This window comes from Glandiceps talaboti, chromosome 21, assembly GCF_964340395.1.
Source record: "Glandiceps talaboti chromosome 21, keGlaTala1.1, whole genome shotgun sequence".
Taxonomy (NCBI): Eukaryota; Metazoa; Hemichordata; class Enteropneusta; family Spengelidae; genus Glandiceps; species Glandiceps talaboti.
Genome location: NC_135569.1, coordinates 14,976,570 through 14,988,541, shown reverse-complemented (window position 1 = coordinate 14,988,541; position 11,972 = coordinate 14,976,570). Strand labels below are relative to the sequence as shown.

Below are 11,972 nucleotides of genomic sequence, written 5' to 3'. Positions count from 1 at the left end.
TAACGCATTCACATTGCAACATCTATCGTACCAGGTCCCCAATTATACAGCTGGGTTGACTGAGACACAATCGTGTTTAAAATCTTGCGCAAGGAAATTAGCTATTCAGAAGCGACGACCTTGCAACCTGCAGATTCAAAGCCGGCCACTCTAACCATTCACCCATCATGACTCCAGAAGTAGGAACATGAAAGTGGGTTAGCTTAGAAACTCGCAGTGACATATCTGATGTTAAGAAATCAACGAATTAGAAGTTATTTATAATAGTTGTGATAAATGGTATAAACACATAAATAAGACCATAACTTTGAATTCGCTGAAAGCAGTTAGATTTCGATTTATTAAACTAATTTTCTCAAGACGCAACAGTAAATAATAATTCTGCAAGATATATTCATCAAGAGTTCATCAAAGAATATATCGTCTAGTAAACATCAAATTATATATCGAACGTGAATAATTAAATGTAAAGTCAACTATAGTTAGCAAATTACACAAAATAGGCACCAAGGTTACTCTTAATAATGTTAAATGCCTTTTGATGTTTTCAGTCGGTCATATATATATTATTATTTTTTATTATCTATATATTATAGATATATATTTATTTGCGTTTCTAGGCAACTGGCACATTTGCAAAGAGGTTACATTTCGAAAATCCACATTATTGCTTACATGATATACAAAGAACAACACAGACGTAAACATAAAAGTAAAAATATTTCAAATAAAGTGATTAGTTAGTTGACAAGGAATCTTTACGTCTCTGAAATGCCTTTAAAATATACAATGACAAGTTTCTAATAACAATGTCATTTTTGGCATGCATTAAACTATTAAATTTACAAAGATTTGGATGTATTGCAAAAACGTTTTGTATATATTTCGACCTCAGATTATTCAGTCTACACGAAGGCAATATTCATTATATTTGTTAGTATCCAAGCTTTCAGGCAATTGAAAACCATAATTACTTCAAACTTTACTTAAATGCTTTATTAACCCTAACAAAGGAATCCCGTTGAAATGAACAGGATGTCATCTGGTTCAATAATAATTCTTATTATTCAACCTGTTACATTTTATCGTCTGGCTCGACAAAAAAATCTTACTAATATTGCCTACATTTCTATTTATCATCTGATGTGACACACATTTTACCAACATCTCTGTATTTGATTTGAATGCGCGACCATGATGTTATCAGATTGGCGCCAAAATCATATACATTGTAACAACATATGCTTATTTTTTGTTGTGTCAGATGATAAAATGTAGCAATGTCACCAGTAGTGTGATATTTGTCGCGCTAAATTATATAATGTAGAAATGTTTTAGTAAAAAATAATGTCGAGGCAGACGACAACTGGTTTCTGAGCTGGAATAATTATTGTGTTATTATTTCAAAATTACTTTCAAATTTAATACATAAAGGTCATTTATAAATGTGGAATATTAGTCTGTGGATCTGACACCAGATTTAACATTTCTGCTATTGGCGAGAACAGATGGCATTTTTATAATATAATATAATTTGACTGAAAATGATTGGAAAATAGTTAAGGAATTAACAATTTCCAATTTCTCAAAAGAATTTTCCAAGGAATATTATTTACAAAATAATTGCTTTAAAAGTGAAAGTAGCACACTTCAGACAAATAGCATCTGTTTATGGAAATAATGTTAAAAAATCAATTTTTGACATATCACTGAAATATTTATGGTGAATAAAATATCTATATGGGTATTTAGCACCACGAGAATTATTTAATGCTCACAGACAATATTTTATAAACGAATGTTAACACTTGTAAATCTAAAGATATCAAAAGTTTCAGTATTTGAAAATTGTTGGAGAATTTAAATAAAAGAATACATTATGTAAAATATTTTTTTAGGCATTACAAATTAGAAATGAAATGGGACATTTTTTTATGTTCAGACCACTATTATAGTAGTGGTCTGACTTTTGTGGAAAAATTCTTTTCAAGTGACTTAAAGTTTGTTATACTGTTACTACTCACTAAGAAACTTAACTAAGATATAGGCTGCAGTGATTAATGTGATGTCGACCGTACACACATTAGGGCCATCGGAAGCCTTTATACCAAGACCGTCGTCAACACCTGTCCCACTCAGCACTTTTGGTACCGTTGACATTAAGGATGAAGGGGTCGTCACTCGCTGTTGTTGACCAGAAACGTTTGTTATACTTGTTATCAATGTTGCATTGGTTTCTGCTGGTTTGTTTGCTGTTGAGGCAGTGGTAGTACCGGTAGTAGCGGTAGTTGTGGTGGTAGTAGCGGTGGTGGTAGTGGTGGCGGCGGCGGTGGTGGTGGTGGTGGTGGTGGTGGTGGGTGGAGCCATTGTTGTGACAGGTAGCAGCAAGGCTTGTGTTGATGTAGTTCCCATACTATTTGTCGCCTTACATTTAATATCCACGTCGAAGTCACTCTGTTGAATAGACAGTACAGACAACAATAAACCCCCATCGGGAGTTTGTACTACGACATAACGACTACTGTCCGGAACTTCAGTGTTATCGTTAAAATACCACTGGTGTGAACTGCTTCGTACGGCTGGGTTGCCATGTGTCGTGCATAGAAACGACGGTGAATCTCCAATATTAGCCATGATGCTTTGGGGTGCAACACTCACAACGGGTAAATAAACGACTTGAAGAGCATTGACCTGACAATTTCTGGGCTGTGAAAGTTCCATGTGAGTCTCAGTACAAACAAATGTAGCACCGTTGTCATTAGGTGTCAGAGACCATGAGATGATACTAGTAGCCTTAAAGTACTTGTCGTCCACGCTATACACAGCATTTTGTACAACATTATCTCGCATCCACTGTAGACTTGCTGCTGGCTGTCCACCACGTGATTCACAGGTAATGGTTACTGTATCTCCAACCTGGTTGGGTCGTGAATCATAGCTAATGCCACTGGTGTAGCATTTCGGATAATCAACAAATGGAGCCGTAGCGTGGACAGTCTTCAACTGAGATAAAAATGTTAAAAATGAAACCAATATAACTTTCAGTGGTATCATTTTAGCACTACGGATGTATCACATATGAAGGCAGCGTATTCTTAAAAGCAGTAGTTCTTCTCGCACTTTCACTTCAAAATAAGTTCTGACAGAACTCCTTGCGACCACAGAAGTTTCTGGCTTCTGACTCACGTAAATTCTGTGTATGCAGTCCTTTCTACTTTAACAAAGGAGGCAGTCTTATTGTTATGGGTAGTTCGTGGTATTTGGTTTGTAAGACTATTCACAATCACGCATGCGTTATTTCCAATATTTCTGTATGTTCCGGGTATGACGAAACATCTATTGTCAGTGGCTACATGAATCACACTTCTATTTCTTTGAAAGACTTCCGAGTTTTACCAAACTTTACAATAGTACATACCTACACACACACACACACACACACACACATACATACATACATACATACATACATACATACATACATACATACGCAGTCAATATTTAACATGCAAACACCTGTGTTATTACATTTAGATGATATATACATTTTATTACTTAAAAAATATCCAGATTAATAATTGCACTTCAGTATTAATTGCCATAAATACTATTTATTAGATATCACCATGATTGCAATATACATTTGCCACATGGTTACAACAGTCAGGTATAACCACCAATCGGGAATACATGGTGTAAAACCAACTATACATGTCTGTAGTTTCATTCAATAATTGTTATTACAAAAGGGATAATCACATATTATTCCTCATTATTTTTTCTTCGTTCAGCCAAGAAAAATGAAATATACGAGTGACATGAGGAGTCCTTGTCACTATGAGTCGGTAGACGAGTTGTACAGATATAGTTTCATAATGTTGATTTGTTACTCCAAGATGTATGACATGTCGTTTATCATGTCAAATCATCTCAGAAATTAGACATTTATCACAACTTGCCTGCTCTCCAGGGCAATTTTCGCGCAAACTCTCCCTGTAATGATATATATGGCAGTTCCCCCCCCCCCGCACTTGTACTGTTTACTTTGAAAATTGTGCCTTATGAATGAAGTGAATTATGTATGAATGAATGAAACACTCACACATGTTCACAAAGTTAATCTTAGAATAGACCTGCGATTTTACAACCAGAAATCGAGTAAGGTCTGATTTTACAAAAATAAAACACGAAAAAACACACAACAACTTGACATTGCTATATTTTATCATCTTCCTCGACACAATTGTTCCTAAATCCTGCTATAATTCATCGTCTGATGAAATGAAAATGTGACTGTTTTACTACATCTTATCGCATGTCTTGTATGTAAATTTGGCTACATTTCCTTGTCTGGCTTGATGAAAATATAATTAACACATTTTCCCTGGACAATGCCACAATCTGGGCACACCGACGCCATATCACTGTAAGAATTTGACAAAGTAGTATTATCTCAAGCAAAGATAATGTAACAATTTCAGTAGAAATTTCAGTAGAAATTTTTGTTGAGTCAGACGATGGAATGAGATGATGTTACATTGTTTGGCGCCAAAACGATGAAATGTAGCAATGTCAAACTAAGACTATTCTCCAGCCAAATGATGAAATGTAAAAACATTCAAAAATAGTAAGGTATATGACGTGCAGACGATGGGATGTATAATGTAGATAAGACTTTTGTCGAACCGGGCGACACTGTCTTTCAGTTGACCATCTTTTCATTGTACAGGTAATACATGTTTTAAGCGTCTCTCATCAAAGATGCCAACTACAGAATGTATCAAAGAAAGCGGAACTGCTCTAGTACAGGGAAGTCTAATAACAATGAAAGAGTTTTACATAAACAACGTTCAGAATAATATAATATATCCTTTACTTTGTATGCAGCCGTATATCCATCCATTTGCAGTAAGCATAATTCAAAGTAACGTATCATACTGAGTTAATATTCTGTTTTACTCAAGTAAAAATACTTATGCATAAACATAAATTCGTTCATTCTATTGTAATGTTTATCTCAATATACACCTTCTATGAAACTACATTTGTCGTGTGGAGATGTTAGAACAGTTGATTGCATAGGAGTGATTCCTCAACATTTCCATATCACGTGTAATAAATTACGTCATCGGATTGTTTTTAAATAAGTTTTATCTTAACATCAGGTGTGAGTTTTTTAGATTGCAAGTGACGGTTCAGTCTCACTAAATAGAATCCTGTGAGTATCAACTGTTAAAACAGGCAGCAAACATATACCCCCAGCACTCATTTTGTGCCCCTGTAAATATTCATAATAACCATTGTAGATTTAAAGTCACTCCCGATATCCAATATGTATAAAATGATGTGATCGAGAGCGACTTTGCTGTACTGGCGGCAGTGTCTGAATAAGAATACACACAACAATACATCCATGTCTTAACAGACACTTGAGTGACCCATGACATGTACACCTGAATTGAATAAGGCTTTTAACGTGTGTTTATCGACTAACACACTGTACTCGAATCACGTCCTTTTTGATTGTACGATACCGAACATTTCGCTCTGAATAGTTCTTACAAGGAAACTGCCTATGGGTTACACCCTCTTACTCGATGTACATGTGCACGGTGACGTCATTTAAAAGTAGAACATATAAAACTCACTGACCCATACACTGTTCTTAGAGTTTCACATTATTACTGATGTGTAGGAGAACAAAATACTAAAGATGAAATACAAATACCATAAATCACAATATCTGTTCTTTTTGTTGCTAGAAAAGTTGCATGAAAATTTCTCGTCGTTCAAACTAAACATATCGATATATAAATATATACATTTATGTATGTATGTATGTATGTATGTATGTATGTATGTATGTATGTATGTATGCATGTATGTATGTATGTATGTTTAGTTCAATATATATATATATATATATATATATATATATATATATATATATATATATATATATATATTTATAACTATAAATGCTGAACACATCAGATGTGTTAATAGAAAACTTAACACTCTCGTGAATTCGTACAGCTGCATAAATGCTTCAAAAGTATTGTTAAAATGAAGCCATTATTGATGTTGCTCTAAACATTTGACTCAACTGTTTACAAATTTGAAGAAAATGTACATTCCGAAGATAAATGTCAAGTTCAAGGTGTTAAAATAGGGTTTACTACCATTAGATGAGTCGACGTCAGTACCGTTTACAGTACCTCCGGATGTTCCCGTCGTGGTTTGTATTTTGGTTGTTGGTGGCGGCGGTGTCGTCACTGGATTGAGCATCGCCTGTGTCGCTGTTGTTCCCTCGCTGTTCGCTGCTTTGCACATGATTTCTACATCATAGTCGCTCTCTTCGATACTCATTATAGTTAATAGCAAAGTTCCATCTGGTGTCTGTGCAACAATATACCGTGTACTATCCGGTACGTCAGTGTTACCGTTGAAATACCACTGGTGAGTACTTGACCTTATAGGCGGAAAGCCCTGTGCAGTACACGAAAACGAAGGTGATTCGCCAATGTCAGCTGTGATGCTTCGTGGTTCAACAGTTACGACGGGCGCATAGACGACCTGAATTGGATCAATCTCGCACATCCTGGGTTGTGACAATTCCACATGAGTTTGCTCACAAACCAATACAGCTCCGTTATCTTCATGTGTCAGGCTCCAGGTGTAGATACTTTCGGCCTTTAAGTACTTATCGTCAACTGTGTAATCTGCAGGTAGTACTACATTCCCTCGTTTCCACTCTAATGTAGCAGCAGGTTGGCCACCACGGGATTGACAGGTGACAGAAACCCCGTCGCCAACCTTGTTTGGCCGCGAATCATATCTGATACCGCTAGTGAAGCACTGTGGGCCAGACAGAGGAGGAGAGGATCGCACGTCATCAACAGTCGACGAAAATGTGATAAATAAAATGAAAACGATGTCAAAGAGTGTCATTTCGACTGATCAAGTGTGATTAAGAACACAGAGGCGAACGATAGTTGTTGATTCCCTCCAAGTCCACGAGTCAGTGTATTATGACACAGTCTTGTGTACTGTCGGCCTGTCAGGTAAACGTAGGCTTTTGTATAGCCGATGATTCATTGCCCAGGGGGATACTATTCGAATCTCAACAATAGGTCGTGGGCGAGGCATTCTTTTAAGTTACATATACAATGTACGACCAAAGAAAGTGGATTTCCACAACCATATATAGAACTAGGTGTGCGTCCCGGCTACGTAGCTGTACCGATGAAAATAATAACGTACAATTTCCTTGCAATAACAGCTCGCAACCTTGAGTAATGATATAAATTTCATAATAGTGGATTAGAGGTGAATTTCATTCATGTGTAAATCAGTAATTCAAACATGAAATATAATAATTGAACTTTTTCCTGTGAGTTTCCAAAGACAGCGACCAGAGTTTTCACCAGAGAACTGTTTTATTTTCGTCGAGACAACGACTGGGCTATTTCACCAGTGAAGTCTGGTTTTGACGACGAGGAATCCTGATATTATTTATAACTAGCTTTATTTGAAAAGACTTATTCATATACAAAACACGGATCTCTTAGTCTCTGCGACAGCTAATATTCCCTTTGTTCTTTTGAATAGCGTACGTAGTAAACCATATACGGTCACAAAGTGTGAGTAACTAGGGTATAGAAAGCCAGCCTTGAGGACACTTACAATTTTACTGTGTGTACACAATGTCTGCGATAGTGCTGTAGCCCTGTCGCCATTCATTATATCTGCTTTTTTTATTGGAAGTTAACATTACCAAGCTGGATATGAAAGTGTGGGTTTGTGCGTCTTCATCAACTTTCATTCACTCTAGCTGTAATCAGGACAAATAGAAAAATGTGTTTCCGATAACTCGACCGACCGACCGACCGACCCTAATTTAAGCTACCGACACTAAACGTTTTTATTTCTCAAAAATTAAAAGGGGTGAGATTTTACTTTATTTATTTGTTTTGCATTTTTTCTCTCTGGTCAATGTGTTATAATTCCCTTTCCAGAAAAAAATAGTTATTTTAAAAGTGTAAGTTGAACAGTAGTCTGCAAGCTGTGTTTGTCTACTTCACATAAGATTTACCTCCTGTGCACCTCATCAAACCATCACAGAAGTATTATTGCGACCTACGAGTATATTGCCTAAGACCTATCGTGTAACCAATGTCTCAACCCCCCCCCCAAAAAAAAAAAAAAAAAATGCACTGGCAAAAACGAAATAAAATAAAAATCCAACCTACCTACCCTATTTTCCAAAGTCATATTTGAAACAAACACTTTTTTGCCCTATTTGCATGCCAGATTTAATATTTCTAAGACAGACATGTTGCAATAATATCAACTGTAACGTCTGAATCTAACTGTTAACGTTGGTGGTGAATATGTCCCGGATGTAACACTGCCAGATCTGTGTCGATAATCTAATTATGCCCTATTACTACAAGCTGTCACTCTCAATACATATACAGATGTTTCGATACTACTGAGGAAACCGAACTTTCTTCTTTACTAAAAGTGACCATATGTTTGTTTTGTTTCTCATTACTTTGTCGTAGCAGCTATGGATCGGTCGGTCAATTTTTTAAAAAAAGTTCAGAAACGACCATCTTTATGTTCATTTCCCCTCTCTATTTTTTAATTGGATGTCTGTTAACAAGCCCTTTAAAAAATGTCCCAGCTTCTCTACACAATTGAATACTTTCTTGAATGACTTTGAATTCCATCTTTGCCCTACTTGAATAGCTAATGTAACAGTCATGAAGAAAATCAATGCTCTGTTCGTGAACAGGCGTCACCACGGCTGCCAAGGCTGTAGATGAGTGGGCAGTCCAGATATTTGCTTATTTTTGCCAGCGAGGGCGTTGTTCCACGAAATATCAAGGCGGGCAAAATTTTTTATTTTGATGTCAGAGCTGGAAATTTGGATCGGTTGGGTAATGAGAAACAAAAAAATACTGTTCAGTCTCTCTGTATAAGTAGAAAGCTCGGTTACCCCTGCCGTAAACACACACACGCACAGGTAATATAGCAGTCACTAAAACGTAGTCAATGACTTTTTGGTAAAATAGAGGAATACGCCCCCTCACTAGAGTACGATAACAATTCTTTGGACTGTGGCGAGGTCGTAGTATAGTTTGTCAAGTACGTCGAGGTCGTTCTTTTGTCAAATTCTTTTTACTACGAAATATCTATTCTTACAAGTATGCCTATATTTATCCACTGACTAAATGGAAAAATCACGCTAAGTCAGTGCCGTAAATTTATAAAGAGGTATGTGGGTTTACGACGATCCGTAATCTCTAAAATAGACACAATAAAGTGAAAATTTACAACTGAGGACTCGTGCTTTGCAGTAATAACAAAGAACCACTATTTATATATAATATACATCGGGCAAAGAAACTAAAATAGAATTTTTTTCTGTGCTGTATTTTTTTAAAGATTAGTTTTCTCAACCAGGCGTTTGTATATATTAGTTGTTTGTTCATGTATCTTTGTTTTCGCTTGTTGCAGGTCAGCGTCTATCAATATAGAATCATTTCAAAATTATTTGACGATTCAGGTCACGTTGCTTTCTTTCATGCTGTCGTTTCCTAATACTTATAGTATAGGGGAACACAATGCGCTGCACAGCCAAGCGTAAACATGGACACGTATTCGTTATTAAAATCAAATAAATCCAATTTTTTCACCTGCTACGCTTATATATTAGGTCAAAGTTTGACAGTTTGCGCTTTTAACATGACAGAAATACCTTGCAGGTGGAGAGAGAGAGAGAGAGAGAGAGAGAGAGAGAGAGAGAGAGAGAGAGAGAGAGAGAGAGAGAGAGAGAGAGAGAGAGAGAGAGAGAGAGAGAGAGAGAGAGAGAGAGAGAGAGAGAGAGAGAGAGAGAGAGAGAGAGGGAGGGGGGGGGGGAGGGAGACAGACAAACAGAGATACCGAGACATAGACAGTCATACATACATACATACATACATACATACATACACACACACACACATACATACATGGACAGACAGACACTCAGGCAGACAGACACCGAGAGTCTGTGAGTTAAACGTTGGCATCCCTACGCCGTACAAAAGAGTTAAAATGAAATACTCAGAGTTTGCTGTTCATCCTTGAAATAATCTGAAAACACCGCATTCCACTTTGAATTCAATTCTAGATTATATCTTACCAAATGAGACATCCGTCAGAGACTCGGACTCAGGAAATTAATGAGTAATATAATAATATATTATTAATGTGATTACATTATTGTCTCTCAATATTAAAAAGTTTTGAATAATCCATTGTGCAAATTTATACTTGATAATGTGTTATAACCGAAAATGTGAATTACAACTTGAAAGGATTATATAACCTACTGTTTAAATGGCTTTTACTATGACGTAGTCGATGAATCATTCCATATAAACATGTAGTTAATTAGAGCTGACCACCGTAGGTGGCGGTATGATAATATATTTTACTCGAGTTTTTTCTGCTGTGGTATGTTGCTACAACACCATATGAATATAACTGAATATTGCTATAATTAAGAGAACACTGGAAACTTTACTTTTGGTACAATTTTTGTTTCCTTTGTACATGTTTATATAGAATCTATGGAACATGTCATTTCGTCAGGGTATCTCAGTACACAGCATAAATCCATGGGAGACTAAAATTGTTTCAGTTTATTCAACTCTTTCTATTAAAATAAGTCTTTTACAAATGCAACAAATGTTGTCAGAGAGCGACAAACTAATATCTGATAATGCTATCTGTTTGTGGTATTATGCACTACAGTAAAACATGAAGTTACAAATATGTGCAGCATCAAATACAACTTTTTGTGCAGAGTGTTAATATCAATTGTACATTATTTTCAATGCTCTATGGCTTTCATTTGTACATTCAGATGTAGCCAATATCATAAATGCTACAATGTTATTCAGAACAAAGTTTTTTTCTTGAGAATGACAAATTGATTGAAACACAAATGGCAAGTTCAATCACCAGTTAAAACTGTCATAATATATATATCTTATTTGAGAAATAGTGCACATGACACGCATGTATGTGTGGAAAAATGCGGATGGGGAAGGGGGGGGGGGGGTACGGAAAAAAAGTTTGACAAATTACAGTTGTGCAGGTGCCATTTCACAGCACCAAAATGACACTTATTTTGTCAATTTTCCATGTGACCCCCCCCCCCCATTCAAGTAGTGTTTTCCAAAATGACCCTCCCATTTCAAGTGGTATTTTCAAAATCCCCCCCCCCTCCCACCAAAGCACACAGTTTACTTGATTCAATAATGTATGGGGTGTACGATATTGCAAGTAAGTCATAGAAAATATTCTTTTCCTTAATTTCTATTTTAAAAACTCTACAGCTCGGGCCTTCGGCCCTCGATATCAGTTTGCGATTATACTAGTGTTGCGCCGGATCGGAGTTTAGATTAACGTAGGAAAAAAGGCGCGAGCTCGGGCCTTCGGCCCTCGATATCAGTTTGCGATTAGTGTTGCGCCGGATCGGAGTTTAGATAAAACGTAGGAAAAAAAGGCGCGAGCGACTGTCGAATATACATAGTCAAAGCATAGACAATGGAGAGGGACCTCTCTATATTGTCTATGGTCAAAGCATGTACATTCTCGTCTACAAATAGAGAGCGTGTGCCCCAACCCTTGGGCGCCCTCAGCGTTTTTCTTAGCTATGTGCTAACTGTCATGTTGCCGCCTAATTGCCAACAGCAACACGAGGACTGGATAAGCTATTAAAGTTGGTTGGGATTCGATTTCAGATCAAGATTTTTGTGAAGTCATGATAAAACGAAAAACGTTTGCCACTTCATGCATTTGTAATGATTTCGTGTATACAGTTTCTCGTTATTAGTTTGATATCTTAGTTCAATGAACTTTTAAATTAATGAGAATACGTATTCACGCCGTGGCCAGTGTATACGCAGTTCATT

General features: G+C 36.5%; 2 protein-coding genes across 2 annotated transcripts in view; both read right to left on the bottom strand.

Moving 5' to 3' along the window:
* Positions 1-321: 321 nt before the first annotated feature.
* Positions 322-3,168, bottom strand: LOC144451519 (cell adhesion molecule 2-like). The gene has a single exon (XM_078142390.1). The coding sequence runs from the start codon at positions 3,052-3,054 to the stop codon at positions 2,017-2,019; it is 1,038 nt and encodes a 345-aa protein (XP_077998516.1). The 5' UTR covers positions 3,055-3,168; the 3' UTR covers positions 322-2,016.
* A 2,833-nt stretch (positions 3,169-6,001) lies between these two features.
* LOC144451851 (uncharacterized) overlaps positions 6,002-11,972 on the bottom strand; it is a 64,056-nt gene continuing 58,085 nt past the window's right edge. The window contains exon 3 of the mRNA XM_078142757.1: positions 6,002-6,858. Within this exon, the coding sequence (XP_077998883.1) occupies positions 6,103-6,600 (498 nt within the window). The 5' untranslated portion in view covers positions 6,601-6,858 and the 3' untranslated portion in view covers positions 6,002-6,102. The remainder of the gene's footprint in view (positions 6,859-11,972) is intronic.

What these genes read in the sequence shown, in the direction of transcription:
- LOC144451519 (XM_078142390.1), bottom strand. Translation starts at nt 3,054, where the DNA reads ATGATACCACTGAAAGTTATATTGGTTTCATTTTTAACATTTTTATCT.